Raw genomic sequence first — 23,354 nt, 5'->3', positions numbered from 1 at the left:
TTTGACCAGACCAGTTGTTATGAAGTGCAATTGTCCTTTAGTAGGGTTTGCTTCATACCTGGCAGCCCATGCATATCTCAGTTGGGCAAGAAGTTACCCAATATGGCCATTTTTCACCATGAGGCTGAGTATAAGGTGTTGAACCACAGGTTGTTGCCACTATTCAGATTGATAGCCAAAGCACATGAAAATGTAGTGTTACATGCTTGCATGAAGCACATAGGTGCATTGTCTTTATGTCAAGGTGAGGTTTTCAAATGGAAAGATGAACTCAAGTCATCTAATGATACGATTCAGGCACAGACATTCGTGAAGCACATGGAGGTTGTTGTAAAGCCTTTGGCTTCCCATTTTTAGAAGTGACTTTATAAGGGCCTTGTACTTCTGTATACATGAGTGCCATCTACCATTCCATGCAATGCCAGATAGAACATCCTACCTTATATTGAGTTCTTAAAAAGCTTTTGCTCAGAGGAAAATTACTATTTGATTGGTTTTTATGTGTGTCACTATGTGACCACTCTTCTTTAACATGTCCTTGTAAACAATTTGCCTTCTGCATTTGAAACATGCAAGTGAATCAACAAATTCTTCTCATTATGAGGTACCTTGATCTCTTCTATGCCAAGGGACACAATAAAAGAAACAAGAATCGTTTGGAATATTAGCTTTTTCAATCTCAAAATTCCCCTACAAATATATAACTCTCAAAGGGGGCAAGTGTCCTGCTTTTCGCTTGCGGCCATTGTGCCTTGAAAAACTCTTCATTACCTTCCCCCTTAAACAAAAAATGAGCTAAGGCTGAACAAAACTGTTGGATAAATCTCAGCTCACGGAATCAAATGAGCTAAAATCAAACATCGCTTGCATGCTTCTATAATTGTGATGCTGAGAGAGCCAACTCAGGCTCTCCCTTTGTCCTCCTCTACAAGAGGCTGGAAAAATAATTGGGCAACAGTCTCTGTTTTACACCTGTCGTCCCAAACGGCAAATAGGATTGGCTTCAATCATTTTCAAATCCACCTGTCAACGTATGAACAACGTGTTAAGATCGACCATCCCGTATATAAGGCTGCAAACAAGGAGAGCATCTACTTGGGTTTTAAGGCAAGCTTACCTTATGACCAAAAAGATCCCGGATGTTATCTATCCCATACAAAATCATTGTTGGCCTGATGCAAGCAGAAAAACCATTTTTTATAGGCAAATCAATCACAAAACATGTGTTTTTCTAATTGGTAGACCTAATTTGTGCGGAAGATAGAAAATTTCATTTGAAAATGGAACTAAAAACTAAGAAAACATAGCCCAGCAAATAAAGTATACACGAAACTCTGAGCATCACATTTTGGTATCAATTGACATTATTAATGGCAGCGGCTACAGTTCAGAAGGTAATCACAAAGAGTCTTTTAAACAAAAATATGAAATGGTGATTGGGTTCTCTGCCACTATGGCAGAGGTATGCATATATTGCACCCCACAACTAATAACTTGGACATTTTCTAGCAGTCCCATATGTTTTTCAAACCTTCCGTATGGCAGTTAGTGGACCATTCTCGTTTTTCTGAGAGCCAGTCTCCCCCATTTTGCCCATGTGGTTTTTGTTGCTATGCTCACCCCTGCCATTGTATCCAAAAGTTTATGACCTTTGTATTCCACTAGCAAGGTGGTATTGCCTTTCAAGGAAAACAATGACCATAAGATCAAGATGAAAGCTGTACAATCATCGAAGCCCATTTTTCCCATGTGGTTTTTCTTGCTATGCTCACCCTTGCCATTGTATCCAAGATTGCCAATGTGGTTTTTGTGCTATGCTCACCCTTGCCATTGTATCCAATATTGCCAAAAATTAAGACCTTTGTATTCCACTGGTAAGGTGGTATTGCCTTTCAAGCAAAACAATGACCATAAAATCAAGATGGAAGCTGTACAAACATCAAAAGCTAAGAGACCAAGTCCAAGTGCAGGTGAAGAGCACTGGGTTGATCAAGCTTGAACAAACATGACATAGCATTTACAAGATGTGTGTTTAGGAACATTAAAACTGCAAATAGAGGTACCTTTCCAAAGATAATCCCCAAGCAATGACCGACACATCCTTTGGCAAGCCCATTGGCAAAAGTACCTCTGGCCGTATCATGCCCGAGTTGCCAACTTCGACCCATTTGTTGAACATGTCAAAGTAGCTAAATTTACAAGAATCAAGAAACGTTGGCTCTCAAGGTATCTACTTCACAAGTTCACACTTGGCGAATGCAATAGCTGAAGGAAACGAAAAAGGAAACACCTGAAAATTTCCATACTCGGTTCTGTGTAAGGGTTATAGGCAGGTTTAAACCGTAGCTTCTTCATACCTGTGGCCATAAATGTGACACACACATAATGCAAAAAGAAAAATAAAAAACAAGCCTTTGACAAAGTTTTATGTATTGAAACAGAATACCTAGCCGTTGGAAAAACTCGTTGAGCACACCCATAAGATCACCCAGTGTCAAGCCTCTATCACAAATCAAGCCTGTAACCAGCAATTATCATCAAATCAAAAGTCCACACTGCTCAGTAATTAAACGATTCTTCCTCACTGCCACCATCATCCATTGTGGCAGAAAATCTGCAAGAAAAAGTCCAAAAACCAAGGGACTAACTTCCACTCCTTGTGACCTTGTGACTCTGAGGACTTAAGGGCATCATCAGCACCTAGCATGCTTTGTCATATACAATGAACTACACCTGTTGCATGCCTTCGCATTGGCATGATGCCATGTCTGCTGGTTTGACAAATCATACCTCCCCAAGGAAAGTAAGAGCAAGAGAAGAAGGATGAGATACAATTAACTTAAGGAGCAAAAAAAATCCATACAACATTATCCTCATGCTTCGTTGTAGAAAACACCTGCAGTAGCTGTGCATTTTATAAATAAGTATAGAGTATACAACGACAAGTTTTTTCTAACCCAAGAATCCACGCAAATGCATAGGACGTGATGTTGAATTACACGAACAAAGCGCAGCATGTCCTCATTCTCACCAGTCATTCCAGCAGCCAAAACTAGGGAAGCCTTCTTATCCATCCATTTCAGGCTAGTTTTGTCAAACTAGAAGAGGGTCAAGTGTAGCATGCACTCCTCTTCATCAACTTGGTATCCGTTTCCAGTAGCATGAAGACAACACTACATAAGGGGCCTTAAAGAAATGAGTATTGAGAGTCAAAGTATGACAGGATATAGCCTTGCGTTCAAGCTAAAGCACAACATAGTCGAGCCAGCAGACGATTTTACTTTTCATGCCACTCATAATTACTGATGCATTCAACAAGTAGTTCCAACTTTTACCTACAACACGTAGCCTCCGTACAAACCATTCCCCATAACAGGCTCCTACCCACTGGCTGCTGGATTGAATAATAAAATGTCTTAAGATGTCTGAAAGTTTCTCTTACCTTTCTTTCACTGATAACAGTAATTTAATAAGTCACAAAGTTTCTTGATAGTTTACCTTCAATCTGATGAAACTCTGCAAGATGTGTCCTATCAACGGCCTCATTTCGAAAAACTCGATCAATAGAGAAGTATTTCTTTGGAGTGAATTCCCCCTTGCACAGAAACAAGAAAAATTATACAGAGGGCGATACTACAGAAAACATGTTGAAACCCCTATGACACTACCCTTACCTACCTGTGCTAATGCGTGGAGCATCCTTGTGGAAACAGCAGTTGTATGTGTTCGTAACAAGTTTTTTTCTGCTTCATCCCGCTTCCAATCATATCCATACCTGCCTAGCAAAATCCTAACTTAGACAAAAGAGCTGTCCTTGCATTACTCACTCACACCAAAAAAAATTGACTCCTTTGCAACAATGATCCATCAACATCTCGCTCTTAGACATAACATAAGCATGCATCTCATACCCAATTGATTCATGCCCACCGACTTCATGCATAGTTTTCACACGCTCAAGGTAATCTTCTGGTAACCTTTGAGTGGTGGCAGGCACTGTAAAGCACAATAGACAAGATCATGCACAGGACATTAATGTTATTCTTAGTCTGGTTACAAGAGCAGGTGCTTCATTCACAGAGGATTGTATGGGTTCTCAACCTTTCAAGAAAAAGGTGTCATGAGAATCACGAGCTGGGTGCTGTTGCGGCTGAAAAAGAGTGTCAAAATTCCAAAAACTGAAGACAAAAAGGAGACTTTAAGACAATTTATGAGTCCCTGGTGTGCAAAAACATATAATTGAAGTTGAGAATGAGAAAGATGACCTGCTCTCAACAAAATTATTTGTCGGCATTTCCTCGTAACTGTAGGATTAGCGAGGAGGTGACACATCCACAACATTGGATTAGTTGCTGCTCATTTGTAGAATCAAACCAAAAATCATGCACTATGAACAAAGGCAAATTAAGAGCAAAGCAATTACAACAGATAAATCAAGGCAGCGTAGTCTCAACTAAGTTGAGAAAATGTTGAGCAGTACAAACCTACCATGCTAGTTATCACAGCCTAAACGTAGTACATCAATGTCTGTGCAGGAGTGTGCACAAAAACCAAGAGAGAATACCACACAGAACCCAACATGGAAAATAAAGTAAATCGTTCATAAATTGTATCCACTTAATGCTCTCCTTTCTTGATATATTTTCTAATTCGAGCGGTCCCATATTCTACTTCCTTGCTTTTTCCCTCATAAGCTTTGCAGTCTCCTGAGTTCTTGTAAATGAGCATGAGTTCCCAAGCCTCCAAATCATAGAGCCATTTCCGGCACTCCCTAACACCAATCGCCCTTGGCCCCCTGCACAGCCCCCTTAGACCTGCAGCCTACAGGTCAGAGTGTGAGAAATCCTAACCCTTCCATGGACACAATTGATCCTTCATTTGATCGCATCTACAGGCCCTGTGCAACTCTTTAGTGATTTCATTATTTAACGTGTTAGTATCTTTCCCAAGGTTGTCAGTTACAAAGGAAAAAACGATCGCATGCACTATAATCGAATAAATTTCGATAATATAAGAAAAGACCGAATTTTTTTTCCTATAAGACTGACAATTGGCCCATTACCAAACAATGCTCATATTTGCCTCCTATGTGCTCTATACTTATGAGTGCAACGCTCCCTTTTGGTGAGCTAATTATGAACAAAATACAAAATCTCTCCACAGAGAGCTTCTCTGAGGAATCGGAGAGATGTGTATCATCTGCATGTAAATCTCTCACGAGAATATAAGCACCTTTGCAAGGGGAAAAAAAAAACAGAACACCATTTCTAAAGCTTCAAAGGAGAACTTTGGGTCACACGGCATGAAAATTGTGGACCTTTGAATGGACGACAGAATGTATCCTAAGCATCCCATCACAAACTCCACTCCACCTTTCAAAGATATAACCTCATTGGTGAACTATGTGGGAGATGGCCATACTAGCCTGTATGGCGACACCATGCAGTTGGCTCACGAAATGATGTTATGCAACAAGAGAGAGACATTGCATGCAACGAGAATGTGCGCTTACACCATACAGCCCTGCAATGTGCTCAGCAAGTCCAAGGCAGCAAGGAGACCATCAAGGAGCCTACGTAACAACTCTTAGAAAAACAAACAGCACTAGGCCCTCGACAAAAGAGAAAGAAGACTACGGGACTTCGAGGACTTCAAGGTTGGCCCGGGAGGACTTAGAAAAAGAGTGCAAGCCATCAAGTCCATCCATTTGCACTTATTCTTCAAACCTTTCACCATCTCCCTACTCAAATCCTCTTGAACAAGGGCGGCACCCTAAACATGCCTCTTTGCAGCTGTTGAGGCCTCATAGGCACATGCTGCACCTCCTCTAATCTGCCATACCAACTGTTATCAAATGTATATCAGCATAAGGAAAAGAGTTTACCTCTTGGAACTCATCTATTCGTTTTGGCCTAGGTACACCAACATCAGATGTAAGCTGCAACAATCCCATCTCCATTTTCTTCTTCGACTCTTTGCTCAAGACAATCTGTCTCCCAATGTGACCATGCCAGTCAACAGAAAAAGCCTTATCAATCTCTCTCATACCGGCAGCAACCCCTTTGTGGATCCCATAGGTAGCACCAATGACCTATGCACCAAGGAAGCATCCGATCAACTACGTAAAGACACTACCAAACCATAATGCCATCTAGCCCAATCAATGTGTTCCTCTTGCCTAGCAGAAAGCCCTCTGAATCTGTCACATATACATTCTAAACAAGTGGCTGCCTCTCTACCTCTACACAAGAAGGTAAGTGCGGAATCAAAGCAAGGGGCAAATTCATCCAAATCCTAATCCTCAACAAACAGCACATAAAGGGTGACAAATCAAACAAGATACGTCCAAACGAGCATCTGTAAAGATGAATCTCATGGTCAAGCACCAAGCTCCAACACTTTCCATAGACTCAAACCGAGGAGAGGCACATGACAAAGCATCGTAAAGAGATTGTTTCCAAGGCTCAGCCCCAAGAAACAATCCGCGTACGATATAGCTTGGCAAGCAATGCCTTGCTCTACATCTCTAGATCAATAATCCCCAAGCCTCCCTCCTCTCTAGGCAATATAACTGTGTCCCAATAAACTCGTGGACCTGTGTCAATAGATTCATCTGAACCACTCCATAAAAAGTATGTGCAAACATGCCATGACTCTAGAATGAAGAGCCATGCATGATGTAGTGAACCAAGCCGTCACAAGAAGTATTTGATTCACCACAAGGGCTCTGCTAGCCAACAACAAATGCAAGGAAGACCAATGTTGATAGATTATAAATTGGCTCAAATTGACACATCAATCAACATGAAAACCCGAGTATCTGCAATTCTACCCTTTGGCAGCCATGTAAATTGTCTTACACCTCCCACTAACAATCCCCATCAACTCCTCCACGGAATCCAAGACTTATTCCACACGGAACGAGAGTTACAAGATCGTTTCGGATACATACGCCAACAACTTGAGGAATGTCCGGGAGATGAGTTTCTCGATGAGCACGAGTTTGACACTCGAGAGACTCTTAGTCACATTCGGATTGAGAAATCCGAATTCTCCTACCATGCTTCAGTATCGACATGGATATCCAAGGCGGATAGGATGAATAAGGATTTCTTTGCATATTTCAGGAAACGTCCCAAGGGGACATAGGACCTTGTGTGAATCTGCAAACAGGTTGCACACACATCTTGATGAGGTCCTTGACATAGCTTCGGTTTATTTTGAGCATTTGTTTATTGCAGATCAGTTGACTAATGATGTTATGCATGCCAAAGAGGAGATTTGGTCTCATGTTCACCCAATGGTTATGAAGGCTATGCGTCACAATTTCCTGGCTCCTTTCATTTTGCAAGAGCTGTGTGATGTAGTGATTGCTCTAGATGATGCATCTTGTTCTGGAGAGGATGGTTGACTCAGTAGTTATTCTTGCAATTTTGAGATGTGCTTAGTCCCGTTTTCTCTGAATTACAACACATTTTTGATACTAGAGAGGTGGCTGCCTCTCTCTCTCTCTCTCTCTCTCTCTCTCTCTCTCTCTCTCTCTCTCTCTCTCTCTCTCTCTCTCTCTCTCTCTCTCTCTCTCTCTCTCTCTCTCTCTCTCTCTGTGGCGATAGAGTTGGGGCGGTCCCATTGCCCCCGGATGAGGGGGGCCTCTCGACATCGACGCAGACTGAGATAGAGGATCTATACCATAGTGGCACGACATAGGAGCCGTCCCGACAGAGTGCCTACCTTGGAGGACATTGAATCTCTATAGCCTTTTGGATCCTGATGTATATGTATATGATGCCTCGACTGTCAGAGAGCTCCATTGTATCAGCTCACCCTTTGTATTCCCCTTGTATCAGCTTTCACCCCACCCACCTACCCACTATTTTCTTTTCAGTTCTTTGTACTTTTTGTACCCAGACCTGGTATTAGATTCACCACATGTAACCTTTAGGTCTCATTGGTCATTTTGGCCTTTTGAAGATGTTAATATTACATTTCATTTCTCCCCCTCTCTCTCTCTCTCTCTCTCCACACTCTATTTGGTATGTATGCGGATGAGGTTTCAGACTACATTGAGAGAGAGGGTGATACAGGTGCACAGTTGGCAGGGACATGGATTCCACTATTGTTATATGATGATGATATTGTGTTGATCTCCAACTCTCCGGAGGGGATGCAACGTCACATGGATGCTTTGCATAGGTTTGCTCACGAAAGTGGTTTGTCTGTCAACCTTGGTAAAACCAAGGTTATGGTGTTTAATACCACTCCACAGTGGGCCAGGAGATCAGCACCCACATTCACATACAGACATGAGACAATGGAGTATACAAATGCTTACACCTACCTTGGGGTGGTCTTTAGTGGACCAACATTTTCATTGGGGAGGGCAGCAAACACTAGACTAACTAGAGTACATGCAGCATTGCGTGGATTGGAGAGTATATGTTCACAGATTCAGTTTCAGGAGCCTCAGACAAAGCTCTGGCTTTTTGACACTCTGGTGGCTTCCGCATTGCTCTATGGAGTTCAGATATGGGGGCCTTCATTGGACCATCATGGGAGGTCGGGCCGCACTGATGGATGGGGAGACATGGAGAAGCCTCTAGTCTCTATGATCTTGCGGCTTATTAGAGACAAGGCTTCAGCACCACATGACATTATTCGAGCAGAGTTGCCTGCCCCCCCCACTAGTTGTTGAGGCGCTTAGCAGATCAGTCTCCTTTTTACACCGCTTGTGGGACCTCCCAAGAGACAGATATGCCCGCCTAGCACTTGAGTGCTCTCGACAGTTAGCTTTGCAGGGAGACACAACATGTTGGTATGAGGAGATGACATACGTACATGGATTCAGCATGGACAGATTGCCCCCCTACCAGTACTTATTGGATGCACCATCTCTGACTCTTACACAGTCCGAGATCACCAGGCTCATCCACCAAGACCTAACTCAACAAGATACTAGGAGGACGTGGATATAGCCAACACAGGAGTTGGACACGAAGATGGCTTTCTATAGAGAGCATCTTCTCTAGCTTACTGAGGATGGTTTTGTGACGAGGCCCAGAGACATGGAGTCATGGACACCCACTTATCTCATGGGATACGATGTGCTATTGGCCAGATACGCATATCTTCACACCAGCTTCGGATCGAGACTGGTAGGTACAACAGAGTACCAGCAGAGGCCAAGACATGTCCCCCATGTCACGTGGAGCCTAAGATAGAGTTGCACTACACATGCCACTGCCCAATTTACTATGAGATACGCGGCCGCTTTCACTACCTGTTCAGAGAGGGGTTTGGACCACTCACTCGAGTCAAGGGGTATGAGGACCAGAGATGTCTGGGTTTGTTTCACAAGCTTCTTTAGAGTGGACACTGAGCAGCCAGAGGAGCAGCTACCACAGCAAAGCTCACATTCTCCTCACACCAGAGACACATTGATCGATCGAGTGAACGAGCTAGGGAGATCTAGACGCCCACAACTACGGAGAACTACACAGCATCGACGGAGGCTGCATCCTGCATCAAAGAATTCGGATCACTTCGGCCCGACATGCACAACACCAACCATTGACCATGGAGGAGATTGATGAGATCCGCCAGCAACCGATGATGGATCTCCTATGATTTTTACACCCTGCTCATCTTGTATCAGCCTTTGTATCAGCTCTCACCCATTATATTCCCACACGCACACCCACATTGTGTTGTATTAGCCCCGAGTCACTACTTTCACCCCCCTACTCATATCATACACAGTTCCAGCTAGCTACTTAGTTCACATCTAGCAGTTACGATTTTGTTTTACACTTCACTTCATTTTATTTTTGTACCCAAACATTGTATTAGATCCACAAAGATTGTATCAGTTAGGTCTCATAGGTCATTTTGGACATTTAATATAACATTTCATCTCATTTCAATTCTCTCTCTCTCTCTCTCTCTCTCTCTCTCTCTCTCTCTCTCTCTCTCTCTCTCTCTCAAGACGGGCACCACAGTGCCAATAGCACATTGGAGCACTTCAACAACAAATGAAACTGAAAGAGAGAGAGAGAGAGAGAGAGAGAGAGAGAGAGAGAGAGAGCACACGCGACACGGAGTGACGGAATTTCGCCCCAGAGAGTATTGGCCCCAAACCTTGGCACCCCTTCCGGTATTTCTTTATATTACTTGAACTCAGTACAATGCCGGTACTCAAGTTCTGCACCTTCACCCAGAAGAGTGCCCAAGACTGAGCCCTGTGCACTTATTTAAAGGCCCTTGACCTTGAAAAGCAGTTTACATGAAAAGCTTGAAACTCAAAAGCAATTGGCTCAAAAGCAGGCGCTGAAAACTACCGTGTGTAAATCATGGAAATCTGTACACGTTGCCACATCAGCAGGCCAGCATAAAATCAAGGAATTCCGTACAAGCTGCCACGTGGCACTATTAGTGCCGATCGCGGACAACCGTACAACTACCACGTCATCATCTTTTATGCACCTCTATCTTTGTGTGTAAGCGGGTCCTGCTTTATTTTAATCTGTTTAGGTTCTTGGGTCCCATCGGACAGGGTCTCATAAATTGGTGGGAACTCTTCTTTCAAAATAGACCCACTCGGCTAGGATCTGTAAGTTGGTGAGAACTTCAACTTCTTCTGTTGCTTCTAGGGTTTAGGCCCCTCGATCAAGATCTACAAGCCGGCTCCGTTCTTCAGTGGCTTGACACGTCAGTAATTTGTGACATCCCCCCTTCTTGAAAGAAAGTAATCGTCCACGATTACAGCATATCTGCAAAACAACTCAAGTTAGCTATTAAAAAAAAAATTCCAAGGGACAATCAGTTAGCTCTTTTTTGTCAAGGAGTTGGCTTCTCCTTTCGGCTCTTTTGATTAAGGAGTTGGCTTCTCCTTTTGTCCAGATCGGAACTCTTGATATTCTCGCATAGTAAAATTAGCCATCACACCCAGACCGCGTTGATCTTCCGCGGGTGTCTTGATGCACTAAAATTACATACCCACGTAATCTCATTCAATTAGGAATATTCAGTGGTTGGCACATCACAATGCAAGACAAATGCTCACATATGCATGTTACAAGACACAATGAACGCCGCCGCTGAGCACTCCCCCGAGACGAACAGTTTGCGGTATGAAGCTACTCAACGACTACCTCGTCACTCCCCCGCAAATAACCAAAAAAGGTTCGGGCCATGAGCTCAAAGGACTGTACAACCAAACGCTCCCCAGACCACGATCTGCGTCGCTTGGAGGTTCAAGCATACAACCAAACGCTCCTCAGACATCGGTCTGCATCGTTCAAAGGTTTTCTAGCATAGAACTAAATGCTCCCCAAACATCCCGTCTACGTCATTCCGAGGTTTTCAAGCATAAGGTCCGGGCCATGAGCTCAGAGGACTGTACAACCAAACGCTCCCCAGACCGCAGTCTGCGTCGCTTGGAGGTTCAAGCATACAACCAAACGCTCCTCAGACATCGGTCTGCATCGTTCAAAGGTTTTCTAGCATAGAACTAAACGCTCCCCAAACATCCCGTCTACGTCGTTCCGAGGTTTTCAAGCATAAAACGGAAGGCTCCTCAAACATCCCGTCTGTGTCGTTCCAAGGTTCAATTCAATACCAAAACAGTATTTCTCACTTCTCCACCCTGGAGTAAAATCACTAATCAATGATAACCAGTATTAAAACCAGAGTCGGACAGTTCAAATCGGCACCAAACAGGTTAAAAACAGATAGCATCCATTTCAAACAATACTTTCGCAAACACTGTTCAAAAGTATCTAACTGTAAAACAACTAGAGAGTTCATTCAAGGTTTTATTCGGACAACCGAACTTTGAGGATGACTGGCTTGCCCTTCTGTATCACGGTGATGGTTCGGTTCCGAACCTCGAAGTCACATCATTCTTGTCGTGCCAGAGCATGCCCAAGAGAACGTCGCGATTGCCCAACTTCACAATGTGGAAATCAGCTTTTCCATGATAATCTTGGATAGTCACTAGAAGAGCACCAATGAGCGGTACCACTTTCTGAGTTTTCCCCGTGGCTAGTTCAGCTTCAATTTCTCTATCCTCTGCATCATAATCAAAGTACATCTGCTTCAATAATTTGGATGGATAAAGTTCTCCATAGCTCCGAGGTCAAAGAACATCAAGGCTTTCAAGCAGTTGACTTTTCCATAAGCTCTGCACAATTCATTTGAACTCTCAAGGTGTATACCATAAATATCGGGGGTACTAGTCCAATAGCAGGTCTAGCCCTCTTAGCCGAAGGTGGCCCTGGGGATCTGTCTGACGTGGGAGCACAAGGTTGCTCTGAGGACGTTGAGGCTCGCTCAGGACATGTATTGAACATATGCCCTGTTTGGAAACATTCGAAGCATCGGCCTTCTTGTAACAAGGTGTCTCGTTGACGGTGTGTCAGACGAGGCCGCTAAGTCTGGTTTTCACGAGATTCTCGAGAATTTGTTTGTTGTTGCCGGGAGTTCTGGTTAATGACCGGAGTTGCTTCCGTGGTAAACTCCAAATTTCCTTTCATCCTTTTGTAGCCGACCGCGGCATGGTCCATAAGGTCTTGCATGGTTGAAACTTGCTTGGACAAACACTATTCCTACAATGGTGATGGTAGTCCAATGGTGTAGCGCTTGCACTGGTCGTCCAAGGGATTGAACTTACAGGAGGACGTTGAAAGGTAGACGTCGAGAAACCTTAGGGTATAGTCCTCCATGATCTCTATGGCAAGCATTTTCAAGTTGCCCCATTCTGACCTAATCTGGACTTCGAAGAGAGAAGTCATATAACTGCGTGCAAAGATTGTCTTGAAAGCCAGCGAGGTCCTTGGAGCATGCGATTCTGTCACGATTGAACTCCACCACTACATAGCATTATCTTTAAGAAATCCCGCTGCTCGAGAAACCTTGGATTCTTTTGTATAGTTCTTGTCAAATTGCTATAGGAACTGCTTTGCTTTCTTCCGATCTTTCACCACGGAAAAAGTGAAAAATTTGAATGTCGTGACGCCATCCTTGAAATCTTTGGGTTGGTTAGGAGCGTATCCCGGATACGGATAATAAGGGTATCCATATGGGCTCCAACCATTCTAGCCTGGTGGCCGTGATGGTGGGGGAGGTGGGGGCAACGGCGGTTGCACTGGATCAAGGTCAAATGGCTGCACCATATTCCTGGACGCTCCCCCGATCGGAACAGATGGCTGGGAAGGTTGCCGATTGGAAGCTCTCGTACTTTCTGTTGCCGTAGGAGGAGGTACCACCAGGGGCATCAGAGGAGGTAACATGTAATTCAAAAATTGTTGAAAACTTTGCAACATCGGAAGATTTTGTTGAGGATGCCGTGAAAGAATGTCGCAAAGCTCGTCCAAAAGAAACTGCAAATATTCTGTTGAATCCATGAACGCCATGTCTTGGGTTCTTTATAGCTTCTGCCCTGTAAGACATAGCACTGAAGACGGGAGCGCGCCCGATGCGCGATGAAGTAAGTATGGGAGTGGCTAATAAGTCCGGGGTCAACACCCGAAGATACTTCAAATAAGATTCCAATAGACTTTGGAAGCGCCGGTTTACTTTGTCTTCTCTTTTGTAGGATCGGTGTGCTTTCAGAAAAGCACACGCCTGATGCTCTGATACCATTGTCACAAGACGGGCACAATGTGCTAATAGAAAAGAATAGACAAAACAGACTTTTGGCACTTCAACAACAACTGAAACTGAAAGAGAGAGAGAGCCCACGCAACACGGAGTGGTGGAATTCCACCCTAGAGAGTATTGGCCCCAAACCTTGGCGCCCCTTTCGGTATTTCTTTATATTACTTGAACTCAGTACAATGCCGATACTCGCGCTCTACATCTTCACCCAGAAGAGTGCCAAAGACTAAGCCCTGTGCACTTATTTAAAGGCCCTTGGCCTTGAAAAGTAGTTTACATGAAAAGCTTGAAACTCAAAAGCAACTCGCGCAAAAACCTGCCCAGTGTAAATCACGGAAATTTGTACACGCTACCACCTCAGCAAGCCAACGTAAAATCAAGGAATTCCGTATAGGCTGCCACGTCATCATCTTTTGTGCACCTCTATATGTGTGTGTAAGCGCGTTCTCCTTTATTTTAATCTCTTTAGGTTCCTGGGCCCCATCCGATGGCGTCCCATGAGTTGGTGGGAACTCTTCTTTAAAAATAGACCCACCTGGCGAGGATCTGTAAGTTGGTGAGAACTTCAACTTCTTCTATTGCTTCTAGGGTTTAGACCCCTCGCTTGGGATCTGCAAGTCAGCTCTGTTCTTCAATGGCTTGACACGTTAGCAATTTGGGACTCTCTCTCTCTCTCTCTCTCTCTCTCTCTCTCTCTTTGTCATCCAGCACAACGAGTTGCCTTTCCGCCTCTTACTTCAGCTTCTTGCATGCTATCAATAACACCTCAACGATGGCAACATGGTTTGAGGGAGCAAACAACCGTGTGGACTGAGGGCTGTTGGCTACACACAGATGTGTAGTAGAGCAAGTGTACTCTGCTGCAAGCTGCACATTCACATTAGAGGCGCCAAGGGAGAGTTGCTAGCTGCTTGCGTGAAACAGAGCTGGTGTCATATGTTGAACTGTTGCAGATAGTGCACAAAGACTGCAGGTCAAGCAGCAACGTCCGCGCTATGAGCTAAGCAGCGTGTGGGCAAGGTAGAGCAGTCTTCTATCGCAATAAGATCTCTCTCTCTCTCAAGGTCTCTCTCTCTCTCTCTCTCTCTCTCTCTCTCTCTCTCTCTCTCCAACGTAAGTTTCGATCAATAGTTCAAGGCAGTGCGCAGAGAGTTGGGCAAGGCATCCTTACATCAGTGCAATGGGGGGGGTTTGCACCCTGTCGAAGGCCGCACACAACAACAAGTCGTCACTCTCTCTTCACACGCCCAGGCGATCCCATCGCAAGGAATTGTTCGGGTGCCTGGGGATGGACCAGGCAGTCGATGTCGGGGATGACAGCATTTATGAAACCCCGCCTAAATCGAAAGCGACATTTAGGCGGAGGTTTTGAGAGAGCACACTATTGCCACGTTCTATGAGAGCGGAGAAACTGTCTAGAGTCAAAAGATGACTTCATGTATGAGAAGGTACATGTGATGATTAAGGCGGAGCTGAGCCTCTTGAGGGGTGACATTGAAAAAGAGATGTATGCAAATGCGGAAACTTACAAGAAAGCTATGTATACAGATATGAGAAAAGAATTGGACAAAGTGATGCTTAGTAAGCATGACAACATGTACACATCATTGAAGGCCGAAATGCAAACGATTGTGAGGGCAGAAGTGAATGTAATGGAATGTGTGATGCAGAAAAGATTAGAGGATGCACTTGCTATGTTTGAATCCTAGAAATAAAAAATGGAGGAACGAATGAATGAAAAGGATGCAGTGGTTGAAGCACTTAAGGGAGACCTTGCAGCTTGCAAAAATACCCCCGCAAAGGAGGCAGAAAATAAACCCTCAATGGTCAAGGAGCTCGAAAGCGTTAAGGAGCAGGTGAAAACTCTATGAGAAGAGGAAGAGCAAAAGGCACGAACAACATCTTCGTGGGCTGAGCACCTATTCAAAACACAAGAGAAGGTTGATAAAGCTGAAAAGTGGATCGAGGAAGCAAAGAAAGGAAAAGATAAAATGCCTAAAGCCACACCGACATCAACTATCATCAATATGATAATTGAGGAGGAGCAAAAGAGAGAGGCTAGAGCCCTTCATGTGCGTGTTATAGGTCTCAAAGACACGGGAAATGTAGGAGTGCAAGAGCTCTTGAAGTGCATGGGTATTTCTAAACCCACACATAGGTGGTTGGAGAGTTGGCAAGAAGGGAAGTGATGAGAAAGGAAGGCCCAAGGAAAGAGCACTCATTGTACATTTCTCTACACTGGAAGCTAGGAAGGAATTCTTGAAGAAGAGATCAACACTCAAGCATATTGGGATATTTTTGGGTGATGACCTCACTCTACACAGGTAGTACAAATGCAAGAGTTGATGCCATAGATCAAGGCGGTGAGGGAGAAAGGGAAAATTGCTTTCTACAGGGGAGGGAGAGTAATGGTGTTTGAAAAACGCACCGCATGACGGAACGAGACCTATGGGACCAACCTTAAAATGGTAACATGGAATTGTAACGGATCAATGAAGCTAGATGTAGGCGCATTGAACAGCTTTAAGGAAGAGACATTATTTTTTACTCAGAAACGCATCAGACTCCTGGTGGCACATTACCTAGCGTGACGGGATACCATTGGGAGACTGCTTGTAGGCAAGAAGTGAGATCAACCATAGAGGACAGGGGTCAGGAGGTGTGGCAGTCCTACTCAAGGAGGAGCCGCAACCCCTCATTCGTATTGTTCGGAGGGATGAGCACGCCAGATATATGTGGGCTACAGTGAGAGCATAGACAAGGAGGCCACTCTACATTGCAATATGCTATTTTGCCCTCAGCACATCTCATTATGCATCGCCCAAGGGGAGCCACCCTACATGATATTGGATTAGGACATGTTATTCTTTTGGGAGACTTCAATGCCAGAACGGGCCAGTCTCAGACAGCTTTTGCGATACCTCAAAGGAAATGTTGAGAGAGTTGGATGTTAATGCTATGGGATTGGCAAGGTGTTTGCAGCATGAAGAGCACACTGGTGGATATGGGAGATATCTGACATAATTGGGGACTGCACATGGGTTGGCCATCTTGAGTGGCCTCCACACATTTCCAGCGTCGAGTGGGTTTACTGCTTTCCTCATAGACATGGGACCAGCACAGTGGATTATGTTTTGGGTCAACCCAGTTTCATACCCTCTATTCAAGACTTTACAGTCGTCCCCAGGCCTATTGGGGTAGCACTAGATCATGCTCTCCTCACGTTTACCGTCTCATTCCAATTCAGCACAACTCAACTGACACAGACACCTACACATACCCGATACACTTTTACTTCAGAGACTGATTTTGTCTACATAGATGGTATCTACAGACGCTTATACATAGATGCAAAAGTCTATTAGAGCATCAAGAAAGAAAAACAATCACTATCTAAAGAAAATATTACGATGAAATAGCAATTCCCTTTATGCTAGAATGTCTTGGCAAAACGAGAAGGTGAGGACTGGATAAGGACGCTCCGTGACTATGCTCAAATATCTCCCGAGCCCTTACTAGTCCTCCATGCAAGCTGTGATTCTCAGCGATGGGGGGCCTCTCTCTCTCTCTCTCTCTCTCTCTCTCTCTCTCTCTCTCTCTCTCTCTCTCTAAGGGAGGGAGAGTAGTGGTGCTGGAAAAACCCACCGCATGACGGTGGGAGACCTATGGGAGCAACCTTAAAATTGCCGCATGGTATTGCAATGGATCAATGAAGCTAGATGTAGGCGCATTTGAGGATAGTTTCAACCTCCTCATCCATATTGTTCAAAGAGATGAGCAGGCTAGATATATGTGGGTCGGAGCAAGAGCAGCAACAAGGAGGCCACTCTACAGTGCAATATGCTATTTTTCCCCCATCACATCTCATTATGCATTGCCCAAGGGGCAGTCACCCTACATGATATTAGATGAGAACAAATGGGAGTTCTCTAGGGATGGAGATGTCATTCTTCTGGGAGACTTTAATGCTAGGATAGGCCAGTCTCAGAGATAGCTTTCTACAATACCTCAAAGAAAATGTTGAGAGAATTGGATGTCAATGATATGGGATTGCCCAGGTGTTCTCAACATGAAGAGCACACTGGATATGGGGGATATCTGACAGATTTAGGGACTGCACATGGACTGGCCATCTTGAATGGCTTCCAGAGATTTCCAGCATCCAGTGGGTTCACTTGTTTTCCTCATAGACATGGGGCTAGCACAATGGATTATGTTTTGGCTCAGACCAGTTTCATACCCTCTATTCACGACTTTCCAGTCGGGCCCATGCCTATTGGGGTAGCAGTAGATCATGCCCTCCTCACGTTTACCGTCTCATACCAGTCCAGCAGAGCTCGACTAGCTCAGACATCTACGCATACCCGATACACTTTTACTTCAGAAATTGATTTTTTCTACATAGAGGGTATCTACAGACGCTTATGTGCAGAGGATCCGGGGAGACCTCTAAGAGAGCTCACATATATTGACAAAGATACTACAGGATGCAACAGGAGAGGCATACCCACACACTGAGCCTGGGCAACGACGACGTTCTGAGAGCATACTCCAGAATGGCTGGTATGACGAGGAGTGCAAAGAGAGTAGAGCCCGACTTGAGAGGGAGGTAGTTCTAGGAATCATTACTCACACGCAGTCACAGATTGCTTCTAGCAGTTTGGTACGACGGAAGAAGACGTTTCTAGCTCGACTATAAGAGCATTCAGATCAATTGTTTTTGAGCCAAGATTCAGGCGAGGCATGGCAACTCTTCCATGAGCACCCTCCCCCACTAGTTATCACTTCTACAAAGGTATGGGGTCAGTATGCATCATCTCTCTACACAGTCTCGAGGCAGCCACCTCTTCCAGATCCACCAAAGCCATGCCCACACACATGTGCTTTCTTTACCGCCGAGATGGTAAAGAAAGACATTGACAGGATGAAGACAAGGAGAGAATATGATCACGATGGCCTGGTAGCATAGCATTTTATACATGCCAAAGATCTGCTTGCAGAGCTTCTAGCAATGATGTTCAACTGTGCCATGTGCGGGGGCCTACCTGATACTTGGAGTTTGTCCACTACCGTACCTATCTTCAAGTCAGGGGACCCTATGGACTATCGGAATTAACGCACCATCATGATTGGACACACATTGGCACGCTTGTACGCATCCATGCTTGAGCAACAGTTGAGTAGATGGGCACAGAGAGAGGGTGTATGGGCAGCAAGACAAGCAGGTTTCAAGAGAGGTTTCTCTACTCTTGATCATATTCTGACACTCCAAAGCCATTATTAAGGAGGGTAGATCACGTGGGAGACGGCTCTATTGTTGCTTTGTGGATTTCCGCGAAGCCTTCAATACAGTGCCCATAGCTAGATTGATGCACAGACTGCAAGGAATGGGGTTCCCAAATGTTGGGTTCAAGCCCTCGTTCAGTTGTTGGTGTCAGCCCGTAGGAAACTCCCCTTATAGCATGCAGAGAAAAGCCCAGTCTAAGTGGAGCTTTGCATGGTTAAAAGCTATATATTGTAAGGTGTTTACAAAAGAAATATACACGATATAGCGTTGCTTTTTATTTCTTGCAGTGTCGAATCTCTCTCTCCTCTCTTGTTCATCTCTCTCGCTCGTTCTGATGTTTCCTCACCTCGCCATGACCATAGCAGTGCACCCAACATCTGGTATCAGAGCCTCCTCAAGGTCTGCGCTCGAAGAGCTTCGCGGGAACCGGTGCTTGCAGAGAAGATGAAGGCTTTGTGGACCTGCCTAGATTCAGTTGAAGCTGCCATCAATAGATGCGATACGACTTTCGACACTAAAGCGCCTTGCATATCGTCCGCTGTGCGCTGCTCTGAAGCAAGCCGTCGTCAGTGCTGTCTGCTAAAGAACTCGCCGTTTGTGAGTGTTTCTTTGCATTAGAATTCATACCTAAGGCTTATTTTGAGCCTATCCGCCCATTCTTCTCTTGGACGCCCCCTATGCAAGAGGTGCTTCTCACCTTCAAAGCCAACTTTGTGTCTTGTGTGGTACATCAAGATCAAATGAACAAGCGGAGCAGCTGTGCTTTATCCATATTCAAAAACTGTGTACCAAAAAGTTTTTTCTTGGCAACATCCGCTTCTACAAAAGTTTGGTGAATTTATAGTATGGTATATGGATCGGAGACCCATTCTCAATATCAAATGGAAGAGAAACCTGTTGAAAACTATTATATCTTATACAAGAACTTTGGTCGCAACAACGAAGATGCAAGATTTGGGTTGTGATGTCGACATTAGGTACAACAGTTTTGGGGTCAAGCTCGATGCAACCAAGCCTTATGGGTACGTACTTAATCAATGCATGAAAGGTAGCATCAATGCCAGGAGATATGAATATGGCAGCTCTCTGAAGAATAAGCTCACAGTTGTTTTTACCAATTCATTGTCATAAGTTTTTTCAATTGTCAACACAATCACATATTTGCAGTCAAAGCCTCTTTTACTTTCTTAGTTGTCAATCATTTTTATCAACTATCAGTTATATTCTGTCAAAAGCTTTGTTTTTAGCCTATCTAATTATCAATCACAGCCATGTCAAAATTTGTACGGGATATAGACACTGCCATCCATAAGTGGTAAGACCTCCCAATTTTCTGTCTGTTCTCCGCCCATTTTTGTCCCGCTTCTCATGAGGTTACTGGGTACACCTTAAACCCAAGGTTTGGCAGTGAACCAAAACCTCCATTTTCGGTAGCTAATTTTTTGACCTATACCCTATTTGTTAAGGGGGGGGGGGGGGGGGGGGGGGGGGGGGGGTTTACTATCATGGCACCAGGTTATGGATACACCAAAATCCTTGGTTGTAAGAGAACCTAAAACTCACGGTTGACGAGTACACCAAAAACTCGAGGTATCATGAGTGGTCTGTCTAGTTCAGGCTTGAGGGGAGGAATATTGGGTTCAAGCCCTCGTTCACTTGTTGGTGTCAGCCCGCGGGAAACTCCCCTTATAGCATGCAGAGGAAAGTCCAGTCCAAGTGGAGCTTTGCATGGTTAAAAGCTATATTGTAAGGTGTTTACAAAAGAAATATACACAAAATAGCGTTGCTTTTTATTTCTTGCGGTGTCGAATCTCTCTCTCCTCTCTTGTTCATCTCTCTCGCTCGTTCTATTGTTTCCTCACCTCACTATGGCTTGCAACAGGTGGCACCCACCATAGCTGTGCACTCAACACCAAAGAGTTGATTTGGGGGATCATGGCTCTATACAAGTCGGTAGTGGGGTATGTATGCACTCCACAGGGGAGTTCTGATTTGGTTTACTCCACTGTTGAGGTGAAACAGGGCTGGCCGCTATCTCCTACACAATTTGGTATGAATGTGGATGAGGTTGCTGACTACATTGAGAGGGTTAGTTATAGAGGAGCACAGTTGGCAAGGACATGGATCCCACTATTGTTATATGTTGATGATACGATGTTGATTTCTGACTCCCTGGAGGGGATGCAGTGTCATTCAGATGTTTTGTACACATTTGTCCATGATAGTGGATTGTCTGTAAACCTTGGAAAAACCAAGTTCATGGTGTTTAACACCACACCATAGTGGGTCAGGAGGTCAGCACCCACTTTTACATATGGCCAGGAGACGATGGAGTTCAGATGCATACACCTATCTTGGGGTAGTGTTACAGTGGTATGTTTTCATTGAGGAGAGTAGCAAAGCCTATATTGATGAGAGCTTATGCAGCCTTGGGATGATTGGAGAAGATGTGTTCGCGGGTTTAGTTTCAGGAACCTCCAACAAAGCTGTGGCTTTTTGACACTCTAGTGGCTTCAGGTATGCTACCATTGTCTACATGATTGTTTCAATCCATACAAGCTTCTATTGAGCATACATACCAAATGTTCCTTGCCAAGAATAACAAAACCCTCAGGTTGCTTCAGGTAAAGCTCTTCCTCCACATCACCATGCAAGAAAGCGGTATGTACATCCATTTGGTCCAATTCCAAATCAAGGGCAGCCACTATGGCAAACAATACACGCAAAGTGGTCATCTTCACTATAGGAGAGAACACTTCCTGAAAGTCTATGCCCTTGGTTTGAACATATCCCTTTGCAACCAGCCTTGCCTTCTACTTGGGTTTTGCATCAATTGTCTTGATTTTATACACCCATTTGTTAGGAATAGCCTTCCTTCCTTTGGGCAATTCCACCAAATCCCAAGTATGATTAGCATGCAAAGCTTTAATCTCTTCCTGCATAGCAAGCTCCCACTTGTCGCTGTGCTCACATGTCTTTGCCTCTTTATACGTAAGAGGCTCTCCCTCATCTGTCAACATAATGTAATGCAAAGAGGGATCATATCTACTCACAGTCCGTCTTGGACGAGTAGACCGCCTCACCCAATGATCCACATTATCCGGTAATGGGTCTACATCAGGTGGCATGATAAAATCATCAACAATGGGTTGCTGTGCATCATTTTCAACACCATTTTCAGCATTGTTTCGTGGCTGCAAATGCCCTTCAGGAGCCTCAATTTGCTGCCCAACATCATCTGGCTCAAACACCACTGGATCATCTACATTTTCAGCCATATGTGGTGCATCCTGAGGGTCAAGAATAGGCCTAACAAGTGGCTGGTCATGCTAAAATTTGACCCTCTTATGGTCATGCTTTGAGGCACAATTGTTTTGAAGCAGCCTTGCCTCATTAAAAACAACATCCCGGCTACGCACAACCCTTTTGAGCTGAGGTAACAAAATCTTGTAACCCATTTCGCCTTCTTCACCATATCCCATGAAAAGGCCTTTTCTGGACTTGGCATCTACTTTGCTTCTCAACTCAGGTTTATTATGCACAAAAGCTTCGCAACCAAAAATGCGTAAGTGATCATATGAAGCAGACTTGCCAGACCAAACCTCTTCAGGGAGGTCACCTTTCAAAGACATGTGGGGATCGATTGCATAATTTGCTGATTTTGACCTAATTTCAGCTTGTTTTAGGTCAATTTGACTAGCCGGGAGCCCTCTAGTGTCCGAGGAGGAGTCCTTTGGCGATAAAATTGCAAAACCTCGCATGAAAGTTGACCTCCTTGGCTGAAAATCAGCGTTTGCAGGTTTGGAAGCAAACCCTAATTTTACTTTGATACCACTTGATGAGTGCGCAACAATGTGTGCAAGCGATAGAGCACGAGGAGATGTGCATGACTTGTGCCTTGGGGGTGTGAGAAATCGAAGTAGGAAACAGAGAGAGAGACTACACGATTTTGTGAAGGGAATAAGTTGAGAGCAGATTGGGCTCTCATTCCCTTTATTAAAGTATAGGACCATTTTAAGTTAGTGGCCAAGTTCAATGGGAACTTGGCCAAAGGTTAGTAACCTTTAAAAATATACACAAAAGGGGTCATTTGGGCCTTTAACCCAACAGATAATGTGTTGATCTCCGACTCTCCGGAGGGGATGCAACGTCACTTGGATGCTTTGCATAGGTTTGCCCAGGAAAGTGGTTTGTCCGTCAACCTTGGTAAAACCAAGGTCATGGTATTTAATACCACCCCACAGTGGATTAGGAGGTCAGCACCCGCCTTCACATACGGCCAAGAGAAGGTGGAGTATACAGATGCTTACACTTACCTTGGAGTGGTTTTTAGAGGGCCCGCATTTTCATTGAGGAGGGCAGCAGAGACTAGCCACAGCCCATGCAGCATTGGGTAGATTGGAAAGGATGTGTT

General features: G+C 44.4%; 1 protein-coding gene across 1 annotated transcript in view; it reads right to left on the bottom strand.

The window, feature by feature from the left end:
* Positions 1–576: 576 nt before the first annotated feature.
* The window catches only part of LOC147465207 (phenylalanyl-tRNA synthetase, putative / phenylalanine-tRNA ligase), a 95,138-nt gene continuing 72,360 nt past the window's right edge, over positions 577–23,354 (bottom strand). The window contains exons 9-18 of the mRNA XM_086518858.1: positions 4,266–4,304; positions 4,102–4,178; positions 3,912–3,996; positions 3,679–3,775; positions 3,499–3,595; positions 2,447–2,518; positions 2,291–2,357; positions 2,064–2,189; positions 1,118–1,172; positions 577–1,023 (exon numbers count right to left, since the gene is read on the bottom strand). Coding sequence (XP_086374984.1) covers positions 967–1,023; positions 1,118–1,172; positions 2,064–2,189; positions 2,291–2,357; positions 2,447–2,518; positions 3,499–3,595; positions 3,679–3,775; positions 3,912–3,996; positions 4,102–4,178; positions 4,266–4,304 — 772 coding nt within the window. The 3' untranslated portion in view covers positions 577–966. The remainder of the gene's footprint in view (positions 1,024–1,117; positions 1,173–2,063; positions 2,190–2,290; positions 2,358–2,446; positions 2,519–3,498; positions 3,596–3,678; positions 3,776–3,911; positions 3,997–4,101; positions 4,179–4,265; positions 4,305–23,354) is intronic.

The sequence above is a fragment of the Adiantum capillus-veneris genome, chromosome 1, assembly GCF_014529385.1.
Source record: "Adiantum capillus-veneris isolate H3 chromosome 1, ASM1452938v2, whole genome shotgun sequence".
Lineage (NCBI taxonomy): Eukaryota > Viridiplantae > Streptophyta > Polypodiopsida > Polypodiales > Pteridaceae > Adiantum > Adiantum capillus-veneris.
Note: the sequence above shows the minus strand (reverse complement) of the source record. Positions and strands in the feature narration are given on the sequence as shown.